Source organism: Ochotona princeps, chromosome 27 (assembly GCF_030435755.1).
Source record: "Ochotona princeps isolate mOchPri1 chromosome 27, mOchPri1.hap1, whole genome shotgun sequence".
NCBI lineage: Eukaryota > Metazoa > Chordata > Mammalia > Lagomorpha > Ochotonidae > Ochotona > Ochotona princeps.
Genome location: NC_080858.1, coordinates 15,512,158 through 15,532,909, shown reverse-complemented (window position 1 = coordinate 15,532,909; position 20,752 = coordinate 15,512,158). Strand labels below are relative to the sequence as shown.

The 20,752-nt window shown below is 42.8% G+C and overlaps 1 protein-coding gene across 2 annotated transcripts in view; it reads left to right on the top strand.

The window, feature by feature from the left end:
- The window catches only part of PTPRO (protein tyrosine phosphatase receptor type O), a 178,473-nt gene extending 160,832 nt beyond the window's left edge, over window positions 1-17,641 (top strand). For both annotated transcript variants that reach the window (XM_058655923.1, XM_004592590.2), the window contains 8 exons: window positions 4,385-4,475; window positions 5,034-5,110; window positions 5,679-5,813; window positions 6,023-6,145; window positions 6,925-7,079; window positions 9,977-10,112; window positions 15,497-15,617; window positions 16,609-17,641. In XM_058655923.1, the coding sequence (XP_058511906.1) occupies window positions 4,385-4,475; window positions 5,034-5,110; window positions 5,679-5,813; window positions 6,023-6,145; window positions 6,925-7,079; window positions 9,977-10,112; window positions 15,497-15,601 (822 nt within the window). In that variant the 3' untranslated portion in view covers window positions 15,602-15,617; window positions 16,609-17,641. The remainder of the gene's footprint in view (window positions 1-4,384; window positions 4,476-5,033; window positions 5,111-5,678; window positions 5,814-6,022; window positions 6,146-6,924; window positions 7,080-9,976; window positions 10,113-15,496; window positions 15,618-16,608) is intronic.
- The last annotated feature ends 3,111 nt before the right edge of the window (window positions 17,642-20,752 follow it).

Here is a 20,752-nt window from a genome sequence, read left to right as displayed (position 1 = left end):
CTTAACTGCTATTGCAAAGACCCAGCCCCAAAGGATTCTTTAATTGTGGGTGACAGAAATGTAACTCAATCTAGTTTAGACCAAAGGTAACCAAAGGTAGTGAGAGTCTATTCAACACATGCTAAGAAGGCTAATAAATTCATTGAAAAGGAAGCGTTGAGAAGTTGCACCCAGTAGAAGGGAGGAATGACAGAAATCATTGCAGAGCCCTCTGGGCTCCCTCTTACGGTGCTTGGGTTAAGTGTCCTTTAAAAATCCCATATAAGAGGCCAGCAAGGAGACATAGCAAGCTAATCTTCCGCATGCAACACGGGCATACCATATGGGCAGTTTATGTCCTCGCTGCTCCACTTCTGATCAAGCTCCCTTCTTTCGATCTGGGAAATCAATGGAAGACTGCTCAAGTCCTTGGGCCCCTGCACACATGTGGCAGACATGGAGGTGGCTTCTGGTTTCTGGCTTCAGGTTGGCTCAGCTCTGGCCATGGAGGCAATTTAGGAATTGTAACAGCAAATGGGAGATGTTTTTGTTGTTGTTGTTGTTGTTGTTGTTGTTGTTGTTGTCTCTCCTTTTCTCTCTGTAAAATCTGCCTTTCAAATTAAAATAAAAATAAATCTTAAAAAAGGGAGCAGCCAGGATCCCCTGGACTCCTGCTCCTCCCACCCATGCAAACCAAAAGAATGAAGATTCTTCTTCGTGGAAGCCCAAGTAGATGAACAGAGTTTGTGCACTGGTGCTTTGCTTCTCATGACCTATAGGATTCAAATGTAGCCAGTGAGCTTGGATGACTAGATGAAGTCCTTGAGCTGCTGTAACAAGTTACCGCAATCCTGTTGGCTTAAAACAGCAGGAATGCATTCTCCTCACTGCAGGAGCCAGAGACTGAGTTCAGGGTGTTAGCAGGACCCCTCTGCCTCCGAAGGCAGGGCAGAACATGGCATTGCTTTCTCCAGCCTTCGCTAGCTCCAGGAATACCCTGGCTGGCAGCTGCCTTGCCCCAATCTGCGTGTGTGTGTGAGTGTAACCATCTCATCTTCTCTAGAATAATCCCATCCTTGGACCTCTCTTCCATGTGAGGTCACCAGCGACTCTGGGGTGTCAGGAAGTAGAAGTTTCTCCTTAGGGACCACCATGCTGCTCGGTCCAAGTAATTGTGTAGCTTATGAAACAACAGACAATAAATCACACTGAAATAAAAAGTGGCAAAAGGAAATTAAAAAATGATTTATGTTGGTTGTAGTCCATCACCTCGTACTTTGCCTCTAGGAAGATTTAAGCCTCTGGGTTTCCATATGGTTGGACAGAAAATAGCTGCAAGACTACTGAGCTGGAAACTGGTGTTTGATTTTCTACTCAGTGACAGGCTAAATTACAAAGAGTGCAGAGCGTTTTGTGAATACAGGCAGTCCTGGATCTACCACATTCGACTCTGGCAATTTACATTTACAGTGTTCAGCCAATTAAACCTCCCTTATTAACTTAGGGTGTTTACAGTGGGGAGGCCAACACACAGAGTCCTTTCAGCTTCCGTGCGTGCATGCCAGTTCTCAGCCTCAATCTGCTTGCACAGTTTATTTGGTACACAAGGCCTTTTCCTGTGGTGTATCAGTCTGTCCCCCAGGTAGGGAGACCAGGGAGGTAGCTGTTGGTGTGCCAGCACAGTTGGTAATGCAGGGGAGAAATCATGGAGCAGGGCAAAGCCAAACCAGCAAGGAATCATGGGAGAAGCACTTCACAATCATTCATAGCACTTTGTTGGTGTTTGTGGAGTTTAATTAGTACAGTTGATAGTCACGTTAAATCAGTGAAGTATGGATATGATAATGAAACTGACTTTTAGGATGATACAGTTTATAAGTGGTATAGCAACATAAGTGAGATATTTGGGTAAACACACCTTCAAGGTACTGTCGAAAGACGGTCAATGGCTCAGATACTGCAAATAAGGAAAGCATCAGCTGAATATGCCTATAGCACCAAAAGGAAGGGATCTAAAAATTACACTACTTTGCTGCAACTCTGCTGCAAATAAGGTTTGTTTCTTACAAGAACAATGTAGTTATACTGAAAACTCTGAAAAGCAGAAAGGAGGTGTATCTATTGGTAATCCCATTGCAGATGCTTACAAGTGCTGTTTATTAATGTTTCACTAAAATGTGTATAGGGACATAATTACATCCATGCCTGGGTTAGGCACTGCCCAACTCCAGTGAGCACCATTCACCAGGCACACAGGGGGGTGACATGCCCCAAGGAAATCCAGAAGGCCCACACTACAGCTCTCTCATTTCCTGTAAGACACAAGGCAAGCATCTTAGAAACTCCCTTTACCCCAAATGTGACGATTGTTTATCTAAATAGAAATTTTCTTGTCAGTGCATTTTCTGATAATGACTCATGTAAGAAGAGTACTAATAAATATATGTGGGCAGATATTTGGGTCTTCTTAAGAGTCATGTATTTATTTGGGCCCAGCGCGGTGGCCTAGCAGCCAAAGTCCTTGCCTTGAATGCTCCAGGATCCTATATGGGGGCCTGTTCTAATCCCGGCAGCTCCACTTCCCATCCAGCTCCCTGCTTGTGATATGGAAAAGCAGTCGAGGACAGTCCAAAGCCTTGGGACCCTGCACCCGTATGGGAGACCTGGAAGAAGTTCCTAGCTCCTGGCTTTGATCGGCGCAGCACCGGCTATTGCGCTCACTTGGGGAGTGAATCATTGGATGGAAGATCTTCCTCTCTGTCTCTCCTTCTCTCTGTATATCTGAGTTTGCAATAAAAATAAATAAATATTTTTTTAAAAAAAGAGTCGTGTGTTTATTTATTTTAAGGCAAGGCAGTGGAAAAAGAGAGAGAGAGAGATCTTCCATCTACTGGTTCATTCCCAAAATGGCTATTATGCCAGAACTGGTCCAGGCTAAAACCAGAAGCCAGGAATCTGTCTGGTTCTTCTGTATGGGTGGAAGGATCTCAAATATTTGGTCTGTCTGCCACTGCTGTTCCAAGCATTGGTAGGATGCTGGATCAATAATGAAGCTGCCATGACCCAGATCATCACTGCATTATAGAGCTTTGTGTTGCTAGCAGGTTAACGTGTTGTGCCACAACATCAGCCTCATCAGGCAGCTATTTGGAAGTTCTGATTTGCGGTGAACAGCTTACCTAAGCAACACTAACTCATCTTCAGTTTTGAGGTTTCATTACGAGATACCTAGTGTCTGTTTAGCATATATTTTGCAACATGGAGATTAATGCCTATGCATTGCTTCTGATATTCCTCTACTCTATTTTCTAAGACCCAGTGCGTCCAGGAAAAAATTTTTCTCATAAAATAGAAAATATTTTATGTAAACTTCATAAATTTCAAGCACCCTCTTTCTTTCAAACTTTTCACACTCTGAGTATGGCACTCCTAGTTTTTGCTTCTCCAAGTGGTCACCAAGTTATCTGAGATAGGGTGAGTTTTATTGGATGGTGGTTTCTGCAATAATACTGTGGGAGAGAACTGTAAAACCTCGTGGTTAACAACAACCTCTGTCTTGCCCACGTGTCTGTGGGACAGCTGGGGCAGCACTGCCTCAGGCTGGGCACTCAGAATCAGGTCTGCCCCATGTGTATCTTCACACGCTGATTAGCAGGTCCCTCGGGCATGTTCTTATAATGGGAAATAGCAAATGGCAAATGCACAAGAGGGCAAGCCTAGCCAATCAAGTACACACACACACACACACACACACACACACACAAGATTCAGTTCCATGGGCTCGTGGATTTACCCTTCCCTCCCATTGACCCTCCCCCACTGATTTCTCCTGTAATATTATAATAGTGTCGTCATTCAAAAACAGTCACAAGTCCATCATTCTGCTATTTAAGCATATCCTGATATTGTAGGGGTAGACAATGGTAGAAAGTCCAGCATCCTATGGTCAAGGTATATTAGACAGTTTCATTAGAAGTCCATCTTTGATTTGGGAATAGAGATGCATTGCTTCAATGTATCTTCACTTCTCAGTATGTTAGTCTCCAATATACAGTACCTCTAGATGAATACGTGTACATGCGTATTTACATATATATATTTGTGGTTTTGCATATCATATGTTCTCTCTTATATAAAACAATTTTCATGCAAAATACAAACAAATATATTTAAAGTTTTTGATGAGATGTGAGTTCTTCAGCGGAAGTTCAGCCAACAGTTGAGCAGGAGAATTAAATTCTGCCGCCAGAGGGAGCCATTGCAGCATCACACTGTATAGAGCTTGTTAGAGTTTTATCACAAGTGAAAAGATTCTTAGAATCCGTGTGAGCAACCAGCCATTGTAAACAGTAAGCCAGCCCGAAATATTTATGCAAATCTCAAATCCATTCTGTGTCTTCTGCAGGAGTTGAAACTGATCGGATTGGATATTCCACACTTTGCTGCAGATCTTCCACTGAACCGATGTAAAAACCGTTACACAAACATCTTGCCATGTAAGACGGGGATCCAACCCCATGACTTGTAGGGGCTGAGAGACAAAAAAAACTGTTATCACAGATTTATCAATGTCATTGATCTCTGGCCAGAGCCAGCTGTGATGTGCAGATCTCAAAAGCATCTCTGAGATTGTATTAATCCCATTTGAGCTTTGATGTTGTTAGATCCTGTGCTTTTGGGGAAGATTTAATTATACAAAATGGAAATCATATATTTAAGTTATTTACTATAGCTTTCCATGCACTCTGCCAGATGTTTTTTGCTTGCTGTAAATATTATTACTCAAATTCAGTAAAAGAGAACTGAGTCGTCCATTGATCTAAGGGCAAGCTATCTGGTGAGTAGAAAGTAATATAATATATAAAATATATCATATATATTATATATAAGACATATTATATACAACATATTATAATAATATAAAATAAATAGTATTTATTTTAACAAGAAACTGTCTATTGCTTATGCCATTCACTGCCTTCATATTGTACAGAGTAGAGGTGATCTTGCAGCTATGCTGGTTTTAATGTTTCCTTCCTCTTTTTTCTTTCCAGATGACTTTAGCCGAGTGAGATTGGTCTCCATGAATGAAGAGGAAGGTGCAGACTATATTAACGCCAACTATATTCCTGTAAGTAACGTAAAACATCAGGTATCCAAAAGCCAACCTGCCCAGGAAAAGTCTATTAGGACATAAGGGTGAGTGAGACAGTTATAAATAAGGGTTCCTCTTCTCCAACAAACAATGGCTTGATGGAATGATGTTTTTAAGAAAAAGCCAGTAAGTTAGTAATGGCTGGATGGCCTTGTTAAAAGGCTAGAGAGAAAGCAAAAGGAGATAGTCTCGTGAAGGATCACATCAGTATGGTATTTAAATTTCAGCATCAGCAACCAACTCCAAGCACTGCTCTTCCACACCTGTGCTTCTAAAATAGCTACAAAATAGTGATTGTTGTCACAAAGGAGTGTGGATGTGATTTTATAAGCAACGCATATACAGTCTGTTTCTGATTACTTCTTGATGAAAAGAAGAATATGCTGAATAGCTGTGCGATCCTTTACCAGTTTTACCGCCAGTAAACTCTCACCTTCCCCTCCCTCACTTTCCTTTCCTTCCTCGCTCCCTAACCCCCAGGGGTGTGGAACAACAGCCTTTGGTATTGATGGTGGCTTAGAAACTGACCTCACGTATCTTTCAGGGGTACAACTCCCCCCATGAGTACATTGCTACGCAGGGGCCACTGCCTGAGACCAGAAATGACTTCTGGAAAATGGTCCTACAACAAAAGTCGCAGATGATTGTCATGCTCACTCAGTGTAACGAGAAAAGAAGGGTACGTACCTAATAGGGCTCTTCCCGTGTGAGAGCAGCGCTTGTCCCAGCCACGGTCAACCAGGACCACCAAGTACAGAAACCACTGTGCTTGCTTTTTTTTTCATCCTATGCAGTTCACCAGAGATGAGTATCTGGCTTTGCTGAGCCAAGCACAGCCTTCATTTCTTCCCTGGCCTGTTTTGAAAGACTGTGTTATCTCCACTTCAGGTGAAATGTGACCATTACTGGCCATTCACGGAAGAACCCATAGCTTATGGGGACATCACTGTGGAGATGATCTCGGAGGAAGAACAGGACGACTGGGCCTGTAGACACTTCCGCATCAACTACGTGAGTCACACAGCTGACACCTGCACCCCACCCCACCGAAACCAAGTGTCAACAGATCATGCCACCAAGGCAGAAGACAATGAGCCCTTCCAGCTTCTATACATACACATCTTCTTCAAAGGGAAGAGCCCCTAGAGTACAGTTACATTGTAATGTCACTTTTTTCCCATGGACTGGGAACCTTTGGAGATGAAAGTAAAGAGGAAACAATACAATCTGTGCTGGTCTATCTCCAAGAGGCTCAGGGCAATAGAAGTCAGACAGCGTTATTCACTACCTTGTGAGGCCAGATTGAAGAGGGAAATATCCTCATTGTTTATATGAACCAGATATGGGTATAATTAAGATGTGCAAGGCTCACTAATATTTGAAATTAAACACCAAAATTGTGCTTTAGTAATTCCAGGCTTTGTGATTTTGTTTGCTTACCTTTATTTTGTTCTCATTATTTAAAAGTATTTCTGGCTCTAATTCGTTCTGGCTTCCATGCATTTCTTGAAGTCCTTTCAGTTTGTTAGAATGTCAGAAAGTCTATTTTTCTAGCAAAGTTCTGCCCTTGCTCTTAGGGCAAGATTTCGAGCATACATGGGATTTTTCTGTGAGGCTTAGGAGCCCATATTGACCAAAATTACCTTGTTGCTTCCTGCCTAGAGAAACACCATAGGCTAGGGAGAAGAAATCTCCCAGTTTTTTTCACTTGACAATGTCCTCTACTGAAGACTGGACAGCCCTGCACGTGGCCTCCGAGACTAATGGTTGCTTTTGCCTTTCTCCCTAAGGCTGATGAGATGCAGGACGTGACGCATTTTAATTATACGGCCTGGCCTGATCACGGGGTACCCACAGCAAACGCTGCTGAAAGCGTCCTGCAGTTTGTGCACATGGTCCGACAGCAAGCCACCAAGAGCAGAGGCCCCGTGATCATTCACTGTAGGTAAGGACGTACAGCGCATCTGAATGGGCAGCTAGGTGACATAAATCTGTGATTGACTGATGTCTTAGTATATCCATTCTTTACTTACAATGTGGCTATTTTGTTATTTCCATTTCAAATGAAGAAACTGAGAGGTTAAGTTATTTACACAATGCAATTAGGAAGTGAAGGAATTAAGACTCACATCTAGGCTTGCCAGTCCCCAAAGGCCATTCTTTTAAGGACTGGGCACCATATCCTGTGCCATGAATGGTGTAAGATATGATTATGATTCTGAATAGTTGGTTGTAACACGAAAAAATGTACAGTCACATTACAGTATCTCACCACACCTTGAAATAATGTAAACCAACATAAAATCAAGAAGAGGAATTTTTTAAAACAGAAAATATTCTGGATATCCAAACAAACAAATTTCATGTAGATAGTCTTAAAATTTTCTATGAATTTCCAGGCAGCAAGAAAAAAGTGAGACCTAAAAATCTATTACTTTATTTTTTAAAAAATCAAGGACTATATTGAAAGAAAGAAAGAAAGAAAGAAAGAGAGAAAGAAAGAAAGAAAGAAAGAAAGAAAGAGAAAGAAAAGCCATATTGGGTCTGATGCCATAGCATAGCACGCTAAGCCTCCATCTGCTGTGCTAGCATCCATTATGGGTACCAGCTGCTTATGGCCTGGGAAAGCATCGCAGGATAGCCAAAGTCCTTGGGCCACTGCATCCATGTGGGAAACTTGGAAGAAGCTCCTGACTCCTGGCTTTGAACTGGTGCAGCTCCAGACACGGTGACCATTTAGGGAGTGAACCAGTGGATGGGCTCTCTCTCTCTACCCACCCCCGTGACTCTACCTTTCAAATAAAAATGAATGATTCTTTTTTAAAAGGGAATTTGTTTATTTGCAAGACAAAGCAAGAAAGAGAGAGAGAGAGAGAGAGAGAGAGAGATCTTTTATCTACTAAGTTTTTCCTCAAATGGCTGCACCAATCAGATCTGGAGCAGCTGAAGCCAGGAGCCTGGAACTCCATCCAGATCTCCCACATGTGTAAACGGGCTCTAGGACTTGGGCCGTCATCTGCTGTTTCCCAAGTACATTAGCAGGGAGCTGAACTGGAAATGAGGCAGCTAGGGCTGACCTGGAACTCTCATGGGATGCTGGCTTACCCCACTGCACCACAGTGATGGCCTCAGGCACATATTAGTTTTTACTGTCATAGTTATCTTTGAATCCTATCTTTTCTTCTCATTAGATGAACAAAGTTCCATGAAAATGCATCCTTGTGATCCAATGTAAGTGCTGTGTGCAGCTTCAGAAGAGCAGGGGACATAAGGCTGTGAAGGGAAGCACTGGCAGCCAGACCAATGTCAGCAAATAGTTGTATCATCCCAAGTTGGCATCTTGGCCTTTGTGAGCTAGAATGCCGTGTGTGTGTGTGTGTGTGTGTGTGTGTGTACTCCTGCAGGCATGAGTGCATCTCTCTTCACAAGCTACTAAGCTTCTCTGTTGGGAGGATGCCATTGCTGCCAACTCACATTAGCATTCCTAGGTTAAAACCTGTGCTTTGTTCAATGAGATTATTCTCAAAACGATTCTTTCCAAGAATAGAAAACAAAGCTTCTCAACCCTGGGGTCAGACCCAGGGATTCTTTCTCCCATGGAGAGCAGGTGCAATTCTGAATATAACTTCACAGGTGATCACCCAGTAGCAGGCCACTTTATCTGAGAACTCTGGAGACAAAGGAAGAAAGTCAGCCGAGCAGGCCAGCCGAGCACTCGACAGCAAGCTCTTAGTGCTGGATTCTTCTCTCCACACATTCATCAGATAATGTAACTCCAGTTTTCTGTGTTCCCCTAATTTTACCATCATTCAGAATTTGAAACCACTGGGCCCTTACATCTGTGGGTGACTGGAAGGAATCAAGACATGGCTTTAGTATGGAGAGTTAGGGAGTGTGGGCAGTTAGCCAGCCTGTTTCAGTCCTCTCTTGCCAATTTTCATAGTGTTAGGATTTGGAGACAGGTTGAGATTGGATCTAAATATTCAATCAGGTTTTAAGGAAACTCTCTGAAATCCGTGGGTGAATAAAGCAGGCCCTCAGCCCACTGGGAAGGTAAGTATGTTACAAAGAGGCTCTGGGGTGGCTGTGACCCCAAAACTAGATTTGGGCTGGAGCTGGATGTGAGGGCTTTACTCTGGGAGCATTCAGAACACAGGGCATTGTGTGCATGGTCCAGCTCCCTAGGCTAGGAACCTCTTCCCCTGGGTGCTCAATAATCAGTATGTTTCTCAGAAAGTAGAAAGCCTGGAGGAGGACATGGCTAGGGCAACACAAACCCGTATCTCCTTAAGGAGAGCAGAAGCAGTTGGCAGTTGTAACTTCAGGAGTACCAACTTCACCTGCAAGCTTAGCAGTTGGCTCAGTGAGGTGGGCGCTTGCCACAGCAGGTAAACTGCTACACAGGACATCCCAATCTAAGAGTTCCTGGGTTCGAGTCCTGGGTCAGCTTCCAATTCCAGCTTCCTGCTAATGTATCTTTTGGGAGGCATCAGGTGACAGTTCAATTCATTAGGTCCCTGCCAGCCACGTGGGAGGCCCTCGTGGAGTTGCAGGCTCCAAGCTTAGACCTGGCTTTTGCAGGTATTTGAAGAGTGAACCAGAAGGTAGAAGATCTCTCTGTGTCTTTGTGTCTGTCTCTGTATGTCTCTGTGCCTTTCAAATAAAAGGAAAACAACAGACAGACCAATAAACACCTGGTAAATTTCAGCAGGGTAGAGATGTTCTTGGGAGTTGAGCCTTTTGTCACAGTGGCGCTGTCCATGTGGTTCGGTCATAGACTGTTTATTTTCCACAGTGAGGAAGGCCGGCTGAGTAATGCCCTCTCTGAAACTTCTTTTGCAGTGCTGGAGTGGGTCGGACAGGAACCTTCATTGCCCTGGACAGGCTGTTACAGCACATTCGGGACCATGAGTTTGTCGACATCCTAGGGCTGGTGTCAGAAATGAGATCATACCGGATGTCTATGGTGCAGACAGAGGTAGGACCAGAATCCACATGCACTTTCACGATTTGTCCCTGACGGAGAAACTCACCATGCATCAAACGCATGCTTCAAAACAAGCATTTTAATGACTTGTGCATTTGCCTTTCCCGTCTTCTTATTGTATACGTTCAGATTGTCTCAAGGTACTGCCTGTAGACATGCTCAGTGTGTAGATTACACTTCTGTTAGTGTGTCTTCCCTTTCCATTACACACAACATGAGGATGTGTCTCCCACGACAGACTGCAGGTGAGTCACAGGTAACAGCCACTCTGGAGCTGTTGAGATTTAATTTACATGTGGAATGTTGGAGTTGAGTCAATACTTGTCTTATTAGTTTGTCCTCCATGTGACTCTCAGTTCCAATTCAATTTACATAATGATGCAAGCTGGGTTTTTGCTGTTTTCCACAATCTTAGTGGTTTCAGCCCCTAACCTACTAGTATTGTCCATTGCCTTGACTAAATGAATGAATCTAAAGAGAAAAATTGTTATAGGACTGGTGACAAGGCAGAGCAAGCATAGCCGCTTAAACCACTTCCTGTAGTACTGGCATCACCTGTGGGCTCTGCTTCATGTCCCAGCTTCTCCACTTCTGATCCAGCTCCCTGCTTATGACCTGGGAAGGCAGCAAAGGATGACCCAAGGCATGGGGCACCTACACTCACATGGGAGACCCGGGAGATGCTCCTGAATCCTGGCTTTGGGCCTTCCCAGCTCTGGTCATTATAGTCATTTAGTGAGTAAGCACAGAGAACAGGGTATAAGATTCATTCTCTCTCTCTCTCTCTCTCTCTCTCTCTCTCTCTCTCTTTGTTTTTATGACAAAGGCTTCAAGGTTAGTTCAGACTGAGTCCAGGAGTCTGGAACTCAGGCCATCTCTCCCGTGTGGGTGAGAGTGACCCTGACTGCTGCATGTAAGAGTCTGCATAAGCAGGAAGCTGGAATCAGCAGCCAGGAAGTGGAACCAGTGGCACGAGAACACCCTAACAAGAGTCTGAAAGGCTAGGATAGATGTCCCCCCTGGGTTTATTATTTTAGTAACATGGGAGCACCCCCGAATATCAGGCAGCATATGTACCCTTCCTGCTCCTCCCCAACTCCTCTTTTCCTCTGAAGCCTGGAGATGCAGTCTGAAGGGGCAGCGCAGAACAGTTCCCTGACTCAGAGCAGAAGTGGGTGCGCACCTGTGTGGGCACGAGACCAGGTACAATCGCTTGTTCATAATTGCACTCATCCAGATGTCCTTGCAACTTCTTAGCTGAAGGCGTAATGTCCTTTTCCTGAGCGTGTGTGTGGGAGAGAACTGCCTGCAGAGCCAAGACCACAACCTGGCTTAACCACTTAAGAGATGGAAAAAACAAAACAAAAGAACAAAAAAAAACCCTTCTTGATCCTCCTCATGCGTTTCCTGCATACCACCACTGGATGGCAGCCTAACCCAAAAGATGAACAGTAAGGGTGGCATCTGTTTAGCCCTGGATGCTTGGAAATTTCTCTTCACTCAGTTTTTACTTTTCTTTCCTCCTACTTCCTGGAGGTCTATTCCCACCTGAAAGAAGCATGGCACGACCATTCCGATGGATTTGCTGGCGAGTTGGAGCGGGATCGTTATTATTCAGTTGTGTTGTTGATTATTAGGAAGCACTTCCTTGAGTCTCCTCCCGTTTCGTTTCGCCTGCCTTCTAATTTACTGTCATGGGGGACATGCACATTACCTTGTTATTGTAGGTGTAAGATGTCTGGTTTCTCAGAGAAGCCCTGCTAACTAGTGATTAACCTATGCTTTATTCATCGGTTCTGATTTTTGGCTTTCACTTCTATAAATTTCCATCCTAATGTGTGATTAAAATGCCATGTGATGAGTATTAATCCCAAGCTTCAAAGGGCCACTCCTTTTGTCAAATATTTTGCACTTGAAGGAGTATTTGCCTTCATGTTTACCTTTTCAAACTGAATAGACTTTGATGCTAGCCAGTTTGCTTTTGATTTTTCTCAAGGACCAAGCCTTAATCCCTTTTTAAAAATTGCCTTCACCTGGTGGGCCCTGCATTCCATTCCCAGCCACATCCTTTTTTCTGGGTGACCACACAGAACTAGAGGCAGTCTGCAAAGGGAAAGGAAGGGGCAGGATGGGGGACGGCTGCCTTTCCTCCCTCCCTTCTCTCGGATTTTGGTTGTTTGCCTTCTGGGGTCATGGCAGCATCTCGGGTTTACACTGTCAAGGAAATGGTCTTTTTGAAGTTTTATCACCTTTCTCTAAGCAGTGGCCACCCAGGTTCCTGGCTTTTCCATGTTGTAGTCAGTGTTCCAAGATGATTTTTTTGTCTGCTTGGTTAGTTCCTTCTGGAACTAACATTAAGGTAAACATTAAGGCAAATACTTCAAGCACAAACATTTAACCTTATTTTCTTTCATGCCTCTGTTTTCCATGATTCAACCTGTGCTTCACATGCAGTTTGTTGTACTAAACATTTACTAATGTACGTAAGGAAAAAAAGTCAAGAAAATGCTATAATATTTATCTTTTCAGAGAATCCCTTTGATGCGAATGATTTTCTAAAGGATAGAGTGATCCAACAGCACAGTCCTGTCTCTGTGTAGACAGTCAGTGAATGGCATACCACATTCTCTTCCGAGTGAGGGTTTCCAGTTTTCTAGCCCTTCCTACATTGCACACTCCATCCCGCTCAGAAGAGAGCAGAACTGTTAAGTCAGTCACATCCTCAGAAACGTGGTCCAGCATTTCTGCAACATGCTGCAGAGGCCGCATTATTTGTTTAAAAGGAAGTCAGGCTCTGCTAGCTAATCTTCCACCTCTAAGCACCAATATCCCATATGGGCATCATTTCATGTCCCAGCTGCCCCTCTTTCAGCTCCCTGTTTGTGGCCTTGAAGAACTGGAAAATGACCCAAAGCCTTGGGACCCTGCACCCAAGTGGGAGACCAGGAGGAAGCTCCTGGCTTTGGATTGCCTTAGCTCCAAACATTGTGGTCATTTGTGGGAGTGAACCAGTGGATGGAAGATCTTTCTGTCTCTTCTTCTCTCTGCTAATCTACCTTTCAATAAATAAATCTTTTAAAAAGGCGGGGGGGGGGGGAAGGAGTCAAATAGACATAAACTCACAGAGAAAGAGAGTTCCTATCCGCTATTAACTTCCCAATGTCAACAATGGCCAAGACACTGCCAGAAGTTAGAATTTTTATCCAGGGGCTAGCACCAGGGCACAGTGAGTTAAGCCTTCGCCTTTGGCACTGGCATCCCTCATTGGTGCTGGTTTGAATCCCAGCTGCCCTACTTCCAAATCAGCTCCCTGCTTGTAATCCTTCACAAAAATTCACCAATGTCATCACTGACATGGTACAGGTGCGAATTTAGGATGTGGAGGAGTGATGCGAATTGTGCAGTGGCAAAGCTGTGACCCAGATTCTGTCTTAGGCACCTGTCCTCTAACTTCCCTTCTACTTGTGTAAGAAGCTCCTGAAGTATGCTTCATCAAGTGGAACAGATCAGCCAGGCCCAAAGTGTTGCTTCTGTTTGGGGTGGAAGTTTGGAGTAGTAGTTATGGTGCTCACATTCTCTATCAAATGTGGGGTTCAGGTCTAGGCTTCTCCCTCATGAGTTCAGCAGGTAATGACTCAAAGTACTTGGGTCCCAGCCATAAACATCTTAGACCCAGACTGAACATTTTAAAAAATATTTATTTATTTTTATTTGAAAGGCAGAGAGATAGAAAGAAGTAAGAGGCACAAAGATACTGTTGGTTTTCTATCCAAGCAGCCACAATGGCCAGAGCTGAGTTAATCCAAAGCCTGGACTCAGGAGCTTCTTTCAGGTCTCCCAGGTGGATGTAGGGGTCCATGGACTTGAAGCATCCTCTGCTGCTTTCCCAGATTACAAGCAGGGAGCTGATTTGGAAGTAGGGCAGCTGGGATTCAAACCTGTTCCTTCTGGACTAAGGAGTTGGATCAGTGTATTATTCAAGGAATAACCCTGGGAAATACAGGAAAAAGAGAAAGGCCACAAAATTACCCCGGTACCATCGCAAGAAAATTAACATTTCATATTTAATGCTTACATATATATTTCACTTAACATTTTTTCTATTTTCACAAATTGCCTGAAATTCTATGAATTTTATTGTAAGGCCCAATGTTTTATTACAGATACACCATTGCTTAGTCAAAACATTCTCCTTGTTAGGAACTACTGAATTAGATTCTTTCAAACTCTGTATTTAGACCTGTGCCCACCTCCTTTAGTAGCTCTGTATTAATTATAGCCCCACTGGATAGTTGACTGCCTCACCAAACTCAAATCATCATCAAACGTTAATTTCCCCCCCAAGTTTTGCTGGTCTTCTACAAAATATGTTTGTTTTACTTTACATTTATTTATATTTCATCTGCATCATGGCATTAATATTGCCCCAATTTGCTCTAAAAACCATTTAATAGGGACAAAATAACTGATAGATATTAAGAATAAAAGCATTGGCCCTACTTTCCAGTGATATTTGGTCTATTGTTTGACATTCATTAGCTGTCTGTGTGTGTTACTGAGAAATGTGTGATTTTTAAACAAAAGATATTAAAATTTTGTCATCATCTCATGAAATATTTTCCCTTCCAGTCCTTGATTTGCTCCTCATTTTTCTTATCATTTATATAAACCATTGTTTGAAATTTTTGTTTATCCCATTACTTTACATTTTAGAAATGACCTCTCAAAAGTAATTATTCATCCCATATTTTCCTCTGTATTTCTATGACTTACTTTACCAAACTTCATAGAATTTACTCCAGTATATGATGTGCTGCATGCTACTTTTCCCAAACCAGCCTCGTGATTTATGGGTTGAACAATTATTGCCTTCAGAATTAAGTAATCATGATCTATTATAAAGCAGAGTTGTTATATTTGCTAATACCGCATTGGATATGGATCTGTGCTGAGAGGGTAGATCTTAAATGTTCTGTCCCCATACACGGAGGGTGATAGATGTGTTAATTAACTTAGTTATAATAATCATTTCACACTATACATCAGATCGTATTATACATGGTAAGTACATAGACCGTAAAGAAATGTAAATATGTATGGTGTTTACTATGTTTAACAAATCTTTAACAACATTCCATTGCAAAAATAAATCCGTGGTGTTCTATTATTTATCAAAGCACTTTACTGATTCTCTTGAATGTTCCAGTTACAAAAACAATGCCTTTACCAAAAAAAAAAAAAAAAAAGATATCATTAACAGATGATGGAAATGGCTTTTTGGTCTACCAGTCCTTAATCGTTAAAACTGTCCTAGAAGTAAGTGCTGTGTTTTTGCTTGTGTCTGGCTCTGAAACACCCCTTGTCTCTTGTTCCAGGAACAGTACATTTTTATCCATCAGTGTGTGCAGCTGATGTGGATGAAGAAGAAGCAGCAGTTCTGCATCAGTGATGTCATATATGAAAACGTTAGCAAGTCCTAGTTCAGGAATCGGAGCAGTGAGTAGAGTCCAGCTTGGAGGCTGTGCCCTGGACGAATAGGAGGGGAGCAGATGGGATGTGAGGGGAGGAGGCGGTAGCTGTGGGGATTGACTCTGGCTTCATATTAGATCTCCTCTCGCCCCAATTTCTGCAGACATGAGGTTGGTCCTAGCAAAGGACAAATACCATGGCAGACCCCGAGCTTCAGTGCACGGGGGCTGATGACAGGAAGAAGCAGGGGTCTCTACAACTCATGATGACTGTACTCAGCAGTCTAGAACCTTGTGTGATTTTAAGATTGTCACTCTGCCTGCATGATTAGCAAACTATCTTCCAAATGTATCTAGATGTTTTGTGCTGATGAGTTAGTGATTACAGGAGTTACATAGGAGCTCTGATTGATAGCCCAGGGAAGAAAAGCAACACTGATTTTTAGAGTTCTCAGGGTTGCAGCATCTAAAAATGTCTTATGTATTCCTTGGTGAGCACTCATTTGACAGCCTCGAGAAAGCCTTGGTAACCTCTTCAGCACTTAGTGCTCCAGGAAGATCTGATTTGGGATGTTGAAGTGCTATTGGCTGAGATAATAACAAAGAAGCCCAGTAGACAGAGTGTGGAATATCTGAGGATGGTGGGGTGGAGGGGGGCATTGACAGGTTGCAGAGAGGATTATGGTACGTTATGAGAGACATGCAAGGAGAGAAAGCAAAGACCCGTGGTGTGGTAGGATAGGGCTATCGCTGTATTTTTTACCTACCAAGATAGTGAAACACAGAGTATGGGGGATGAAGAGATAAAAGATAAGGACAGAGAAAAAGAGGAGACATTTGCTGGTCACAAGCATGGTATTCAGAGCCACAGTAAAAGAAGGTCCTAAAGCAAAAAGCGCACAGATCCCCACAGCTGCGTGGGTGCTGGTGTTGTGGATGTGAGGGTGGGTGGTAAAGACAGGAGGATGTCTGCTGGCATATCCCAGGCCACTGACCAGCTTTCTCTTTCTCATTTGCAGGCAAGGACGTGACGTGCACCCACCCTCCTTTGCTTCCGGATATTTTGGGGAGCCCTGCTAGTCATTTTGCTAACAGGAGCTCTGGCTTTGTAGTGTGTGGCCAAGGAGATACTTGTATGTTGTACAAGCACTGGAAAGACTTAGCCTTAAAGAGCCTACAGTGTCTTTTGGACTCCTTCATTTCTGGACATTGAACAATGGACAAAATTAACAGAACACCAGAAAGAGCAAGACGCTCTGCAAGGGGCAGCAAGCACACCACTTATCAGGAGTTTTAGGCCCTTTTGCTGGCTGGGCTGAGTTTTTTTTTCTTTGTGTGTGTGTGTTTGTTTTAAGTGCAATAATTTTTGTATGTGTGTGATTTTATCAAATTGTTTTCTGCCCACAACACTGATCCAACCCCTTAGTCCAGGAAGGAACAGGTGTGGTTAGCATCGAATTATACCTCATTGTTTAAGTGCATCATGAACACACATGAAGAAATGGTAGTTGTACACAAGGCAATGAATCCAACAATGTCTGCGCAGCAAACCGAAGCTACTAGATTAGAAGCGGGGAGGATGGATGGATAAGAGAGAGGCGTTCTATCCATAGATCAACTGCAAATTTTTTCCTATTTCAAATATAGAAAGTTGTAATTTAACTTCAATGTAGAGTAGAAAGAACTATTTGTCTTAAGTGTTCTAGTTCTTGCTGGTTTTCTTCCTTATTAACAGATGGGTGTTTTCCACCTTGGCCTCTTTAGACTAACGTCACTGTCCAAACCTTCTGTTTCAGAAGAGCTTCATGTCTCATTGTTTAAACTCTGTTGCTGTTTGAGCAATCTTGGTGCCTACCATTTGCATTCCTTTCTGTGTCACTTACACACCTATGAGAGCTATTTGTTGTGAACTACAGGCTGTGAAAATGCACTTTTTCCCCTTCCTGGAGCTTGGAATTTATGAAAGTATGGCAAAGAACCGCAGCATGCGAAGACAATTCTTTGGCTACATTTTGTGTGTGTGTGTGTGTGTTTGAGAGAGAGAGAGAGAGAGAGAGAGAGAGAGAGAGAGAGAGAGAGAAATACTGTCAAGTATCTCCATGGATTCCTAAGGTGATTTCCTTTTGTTATTTTCTTTTTGGTTGTGAGTATCATTTTAAGCAATGTAAGCAGTAACATTTCATCTTTGGATTTTGTATAATTGCGGTACATTATTGTGTATTATGACATGAATGCTGTCAAAACGGACCTTGAGGGTATTGTGAGGCCTGCTCCTTTGTGTTACTTGCTGAGTAACAGGGGATGGTATAGCTATACCAAGAAAAACACTTGGAGTGGAAAGTCAACACTGGCCGACTGCTTCCCAGTGGCTGTCAGGGCAAGCTTGCCCCTCTGTGTGTCCAATCACTACCCTCACCCTGGCTTCCTGCTGTTGCTGATCATCTTCCTGAAGTCAGGTACCCAGCTTCATGCTTTATCAGAGATGTTAGTGATGGTCAATGGTGCCAAGTAAACAACTCTACACCCCACTGTCTCTTGTCCTGAGAAATCCTGTCCACAGTAGACCTGCCAAATATCCCTGGCAAGCCCCGGTCAGTGAGTCCCGGTGTCACCTTGGAGCGTGATTGGCAGTGATGTCTACATCCTGCAGGTGAACAGCTTGGGCTCCTTGGGATTGTCAGATATTACTCCCCTCCCGTCCTCTCCTTCTCTGCTGCCTCCTCTTTCTCTTTGTGTCCCCCCAACTCCTTCATTTTCCTTCTTGGACATTTTAATCATCTATCTATCACACTATACAAAACAACAGACAAATTTAAGAGGGTGACAAATGGATGTGTGACATTTTTCTATTGTCACACATGGATAGGCCAAGAGCAGAGTTTGTGACCTTGGAAAGGCCGATGCAATGTGTGGGTGAGCAGAAATGCAGTTCCAGGATGCCCACCAAGGAGCTAACCTGGAACATTGCCTACTGTGAAATAAAGCACTTGATAAATATTTCATGTTTTCCTTGAGCCCCCATACAAGATAGGGATCAAATTGTGCCAGATCAACTTTCCCAAAATAAAAAAAAGTGTGCAGAGTTCGGACTGAAGACTGAGAGTTGAGACTACAGGAAAGTCACAATAAAGCACTGTCCAGATCTTTTCTTCAGGGGTTTTTGTGTTTGTCATCTGTTCGCTGGGACACTGCTCACCTTTGGTTGCAAAACTTGCAGTGGGAAAAACATTCATCTAAGACAAGACATGGGTTATCACCCCCCACAAGTGATTTTGGAACTTGTCTTTAGAGTCCCAGTAAACCACTGCAGAAGAGTCTAACCATCATTTTATATTTTTGCAGGTCTAGGGAATAACCAACATGAAAATTCTCCCAAAGGTGCCTTGATCTTGTTTGCTCATATACCGAAGGTTACTCTCACCAGTGGTGCTCCCATTCCAAGACCCAACCCAACTTTACACATTCAAAGGAAAAGTGTCTAAGGCCTTTGCGTTATTCAGTAGATTTGTCCTTAATCATCTGCAGAGTGCTCTGTTCTGAACGAATGAAGGCAGAGGCACTCACACATTGTAGTCTGAATAGTACATTGGAAGAGTTAAATACTTTAGAATTACAAAATATTTAACTCGATGTTATTGAGATCAGATTCTTTGGTCATAAAAGGTAAATGTATAAAGTTATTTGAGAAACTATCATTAGGATCTAATTTCACATTTAATAAACTCAATATATTCACCACTACACTTTATGTGACTTTATTTAACTGGAAAAGGAAAAAGAGTGATATATGACCATTCATCAGTTATTTGGACAACACTGTAACTCAGAGATTACAGTTTCCAAGGTAGCAGACAACATCACCCATAATTTAATTTAATTTTTAATGTCAGATCAAATAGAATGCCTTTTTCCTCTCTCCAAAAAGGGATACATCTTTCAAACTAGACTGTGGTGTCAGCATAGAAATTAGAAGCCACAGGCTTTGGATCTGATTTTTTTTTTTTTTGTAGGCCACTTGAGAGCTGCTTGATAGAAGATTGGTTCTTAGCCAAGGAGTTAGAGTCACTGCCTTTAATCTCTCAGAGCCAAATTCTCCCTGCTTTCTAGCAAAGAGGGCTTCCTTTACACCTCAGGAAATGTCTGATGCAATGTGCTTCAAAGGGCTGGCTGGCTTCCTAGCTCACAGATCTCTAGTCTGGTAGTTGGCACAGGGCTAGATACCAGGAGCCATGCCATGTTTGAGTATAAAATTCTCTTTGGCCAAAGGGGTTATAAAGCAACAAAAACATAGCACGCAAAGGCTGCAAACTTCTACCCTTGGCTTTCAAGAGCGCCATTTAGATGCATTTGCAGGAAATTTCAGCTGGGAACATTTCTGACCCCTTGGTCCTCGAAAACAGTGGGATTTTTGTTTTCAGTTTCAGCTGCTGCTTACCACAAGGCCTCACGAGTTGGTGGATCACTTGATTAAAGACAGTATAAGTGGTTAGCTGTAGGAGCTGCATTATAAAAGAAGCATTAAAAGACTAAGGGCTGTCCTGGGCAAGGTCACAAGAACCATTAGGAATGTGGAAAAACATAGGCCATGGAACGAAATCTGGGAAGACTGGGGTCATAAAACCTGGAGTAAGGAAGCGTCATTCATTCCTTCCACAATGCTTGCCTTTCTCATCTAGAAGGAATCAATCAATGAAAATAGTTGCTGACGGCTTGCGATATGCTAGGCTCTAAGATGAGTACAACTGCAGCAATGTTCAGGTTCTTCAAAATGTATTAAAACAAAGCTTTCCTGTTGTAGGAAATACCAAGAAAGTACTCGTCAAGTTTTGTTCAACATTTTCTACTATCTCCCAGCCACGCAGTACATAATGTTAGTCTAGGACTCTCAAGTCTATTCCTGCTGGATAACTTCTTTGTTTTTATGGAGTGTGAGAAGTTTCTACCTTGCAGAACAACCTCCATTTTTCAGGAAATATTTTTGCCTTAGACTTTAATGTATAAGGACCTTATTGAAACTGAAAATGTCTGAGTTTATTCTATCATGGATTTCGGCTTGAATGTTAGAGATACATTCCTATCTTGGTAATACAGCAGGTACTGTGTGCACACTATTGCCTATGACTGTGGTGAACAGAGACTTCTCTTTTAGATAACAAAAGGCAC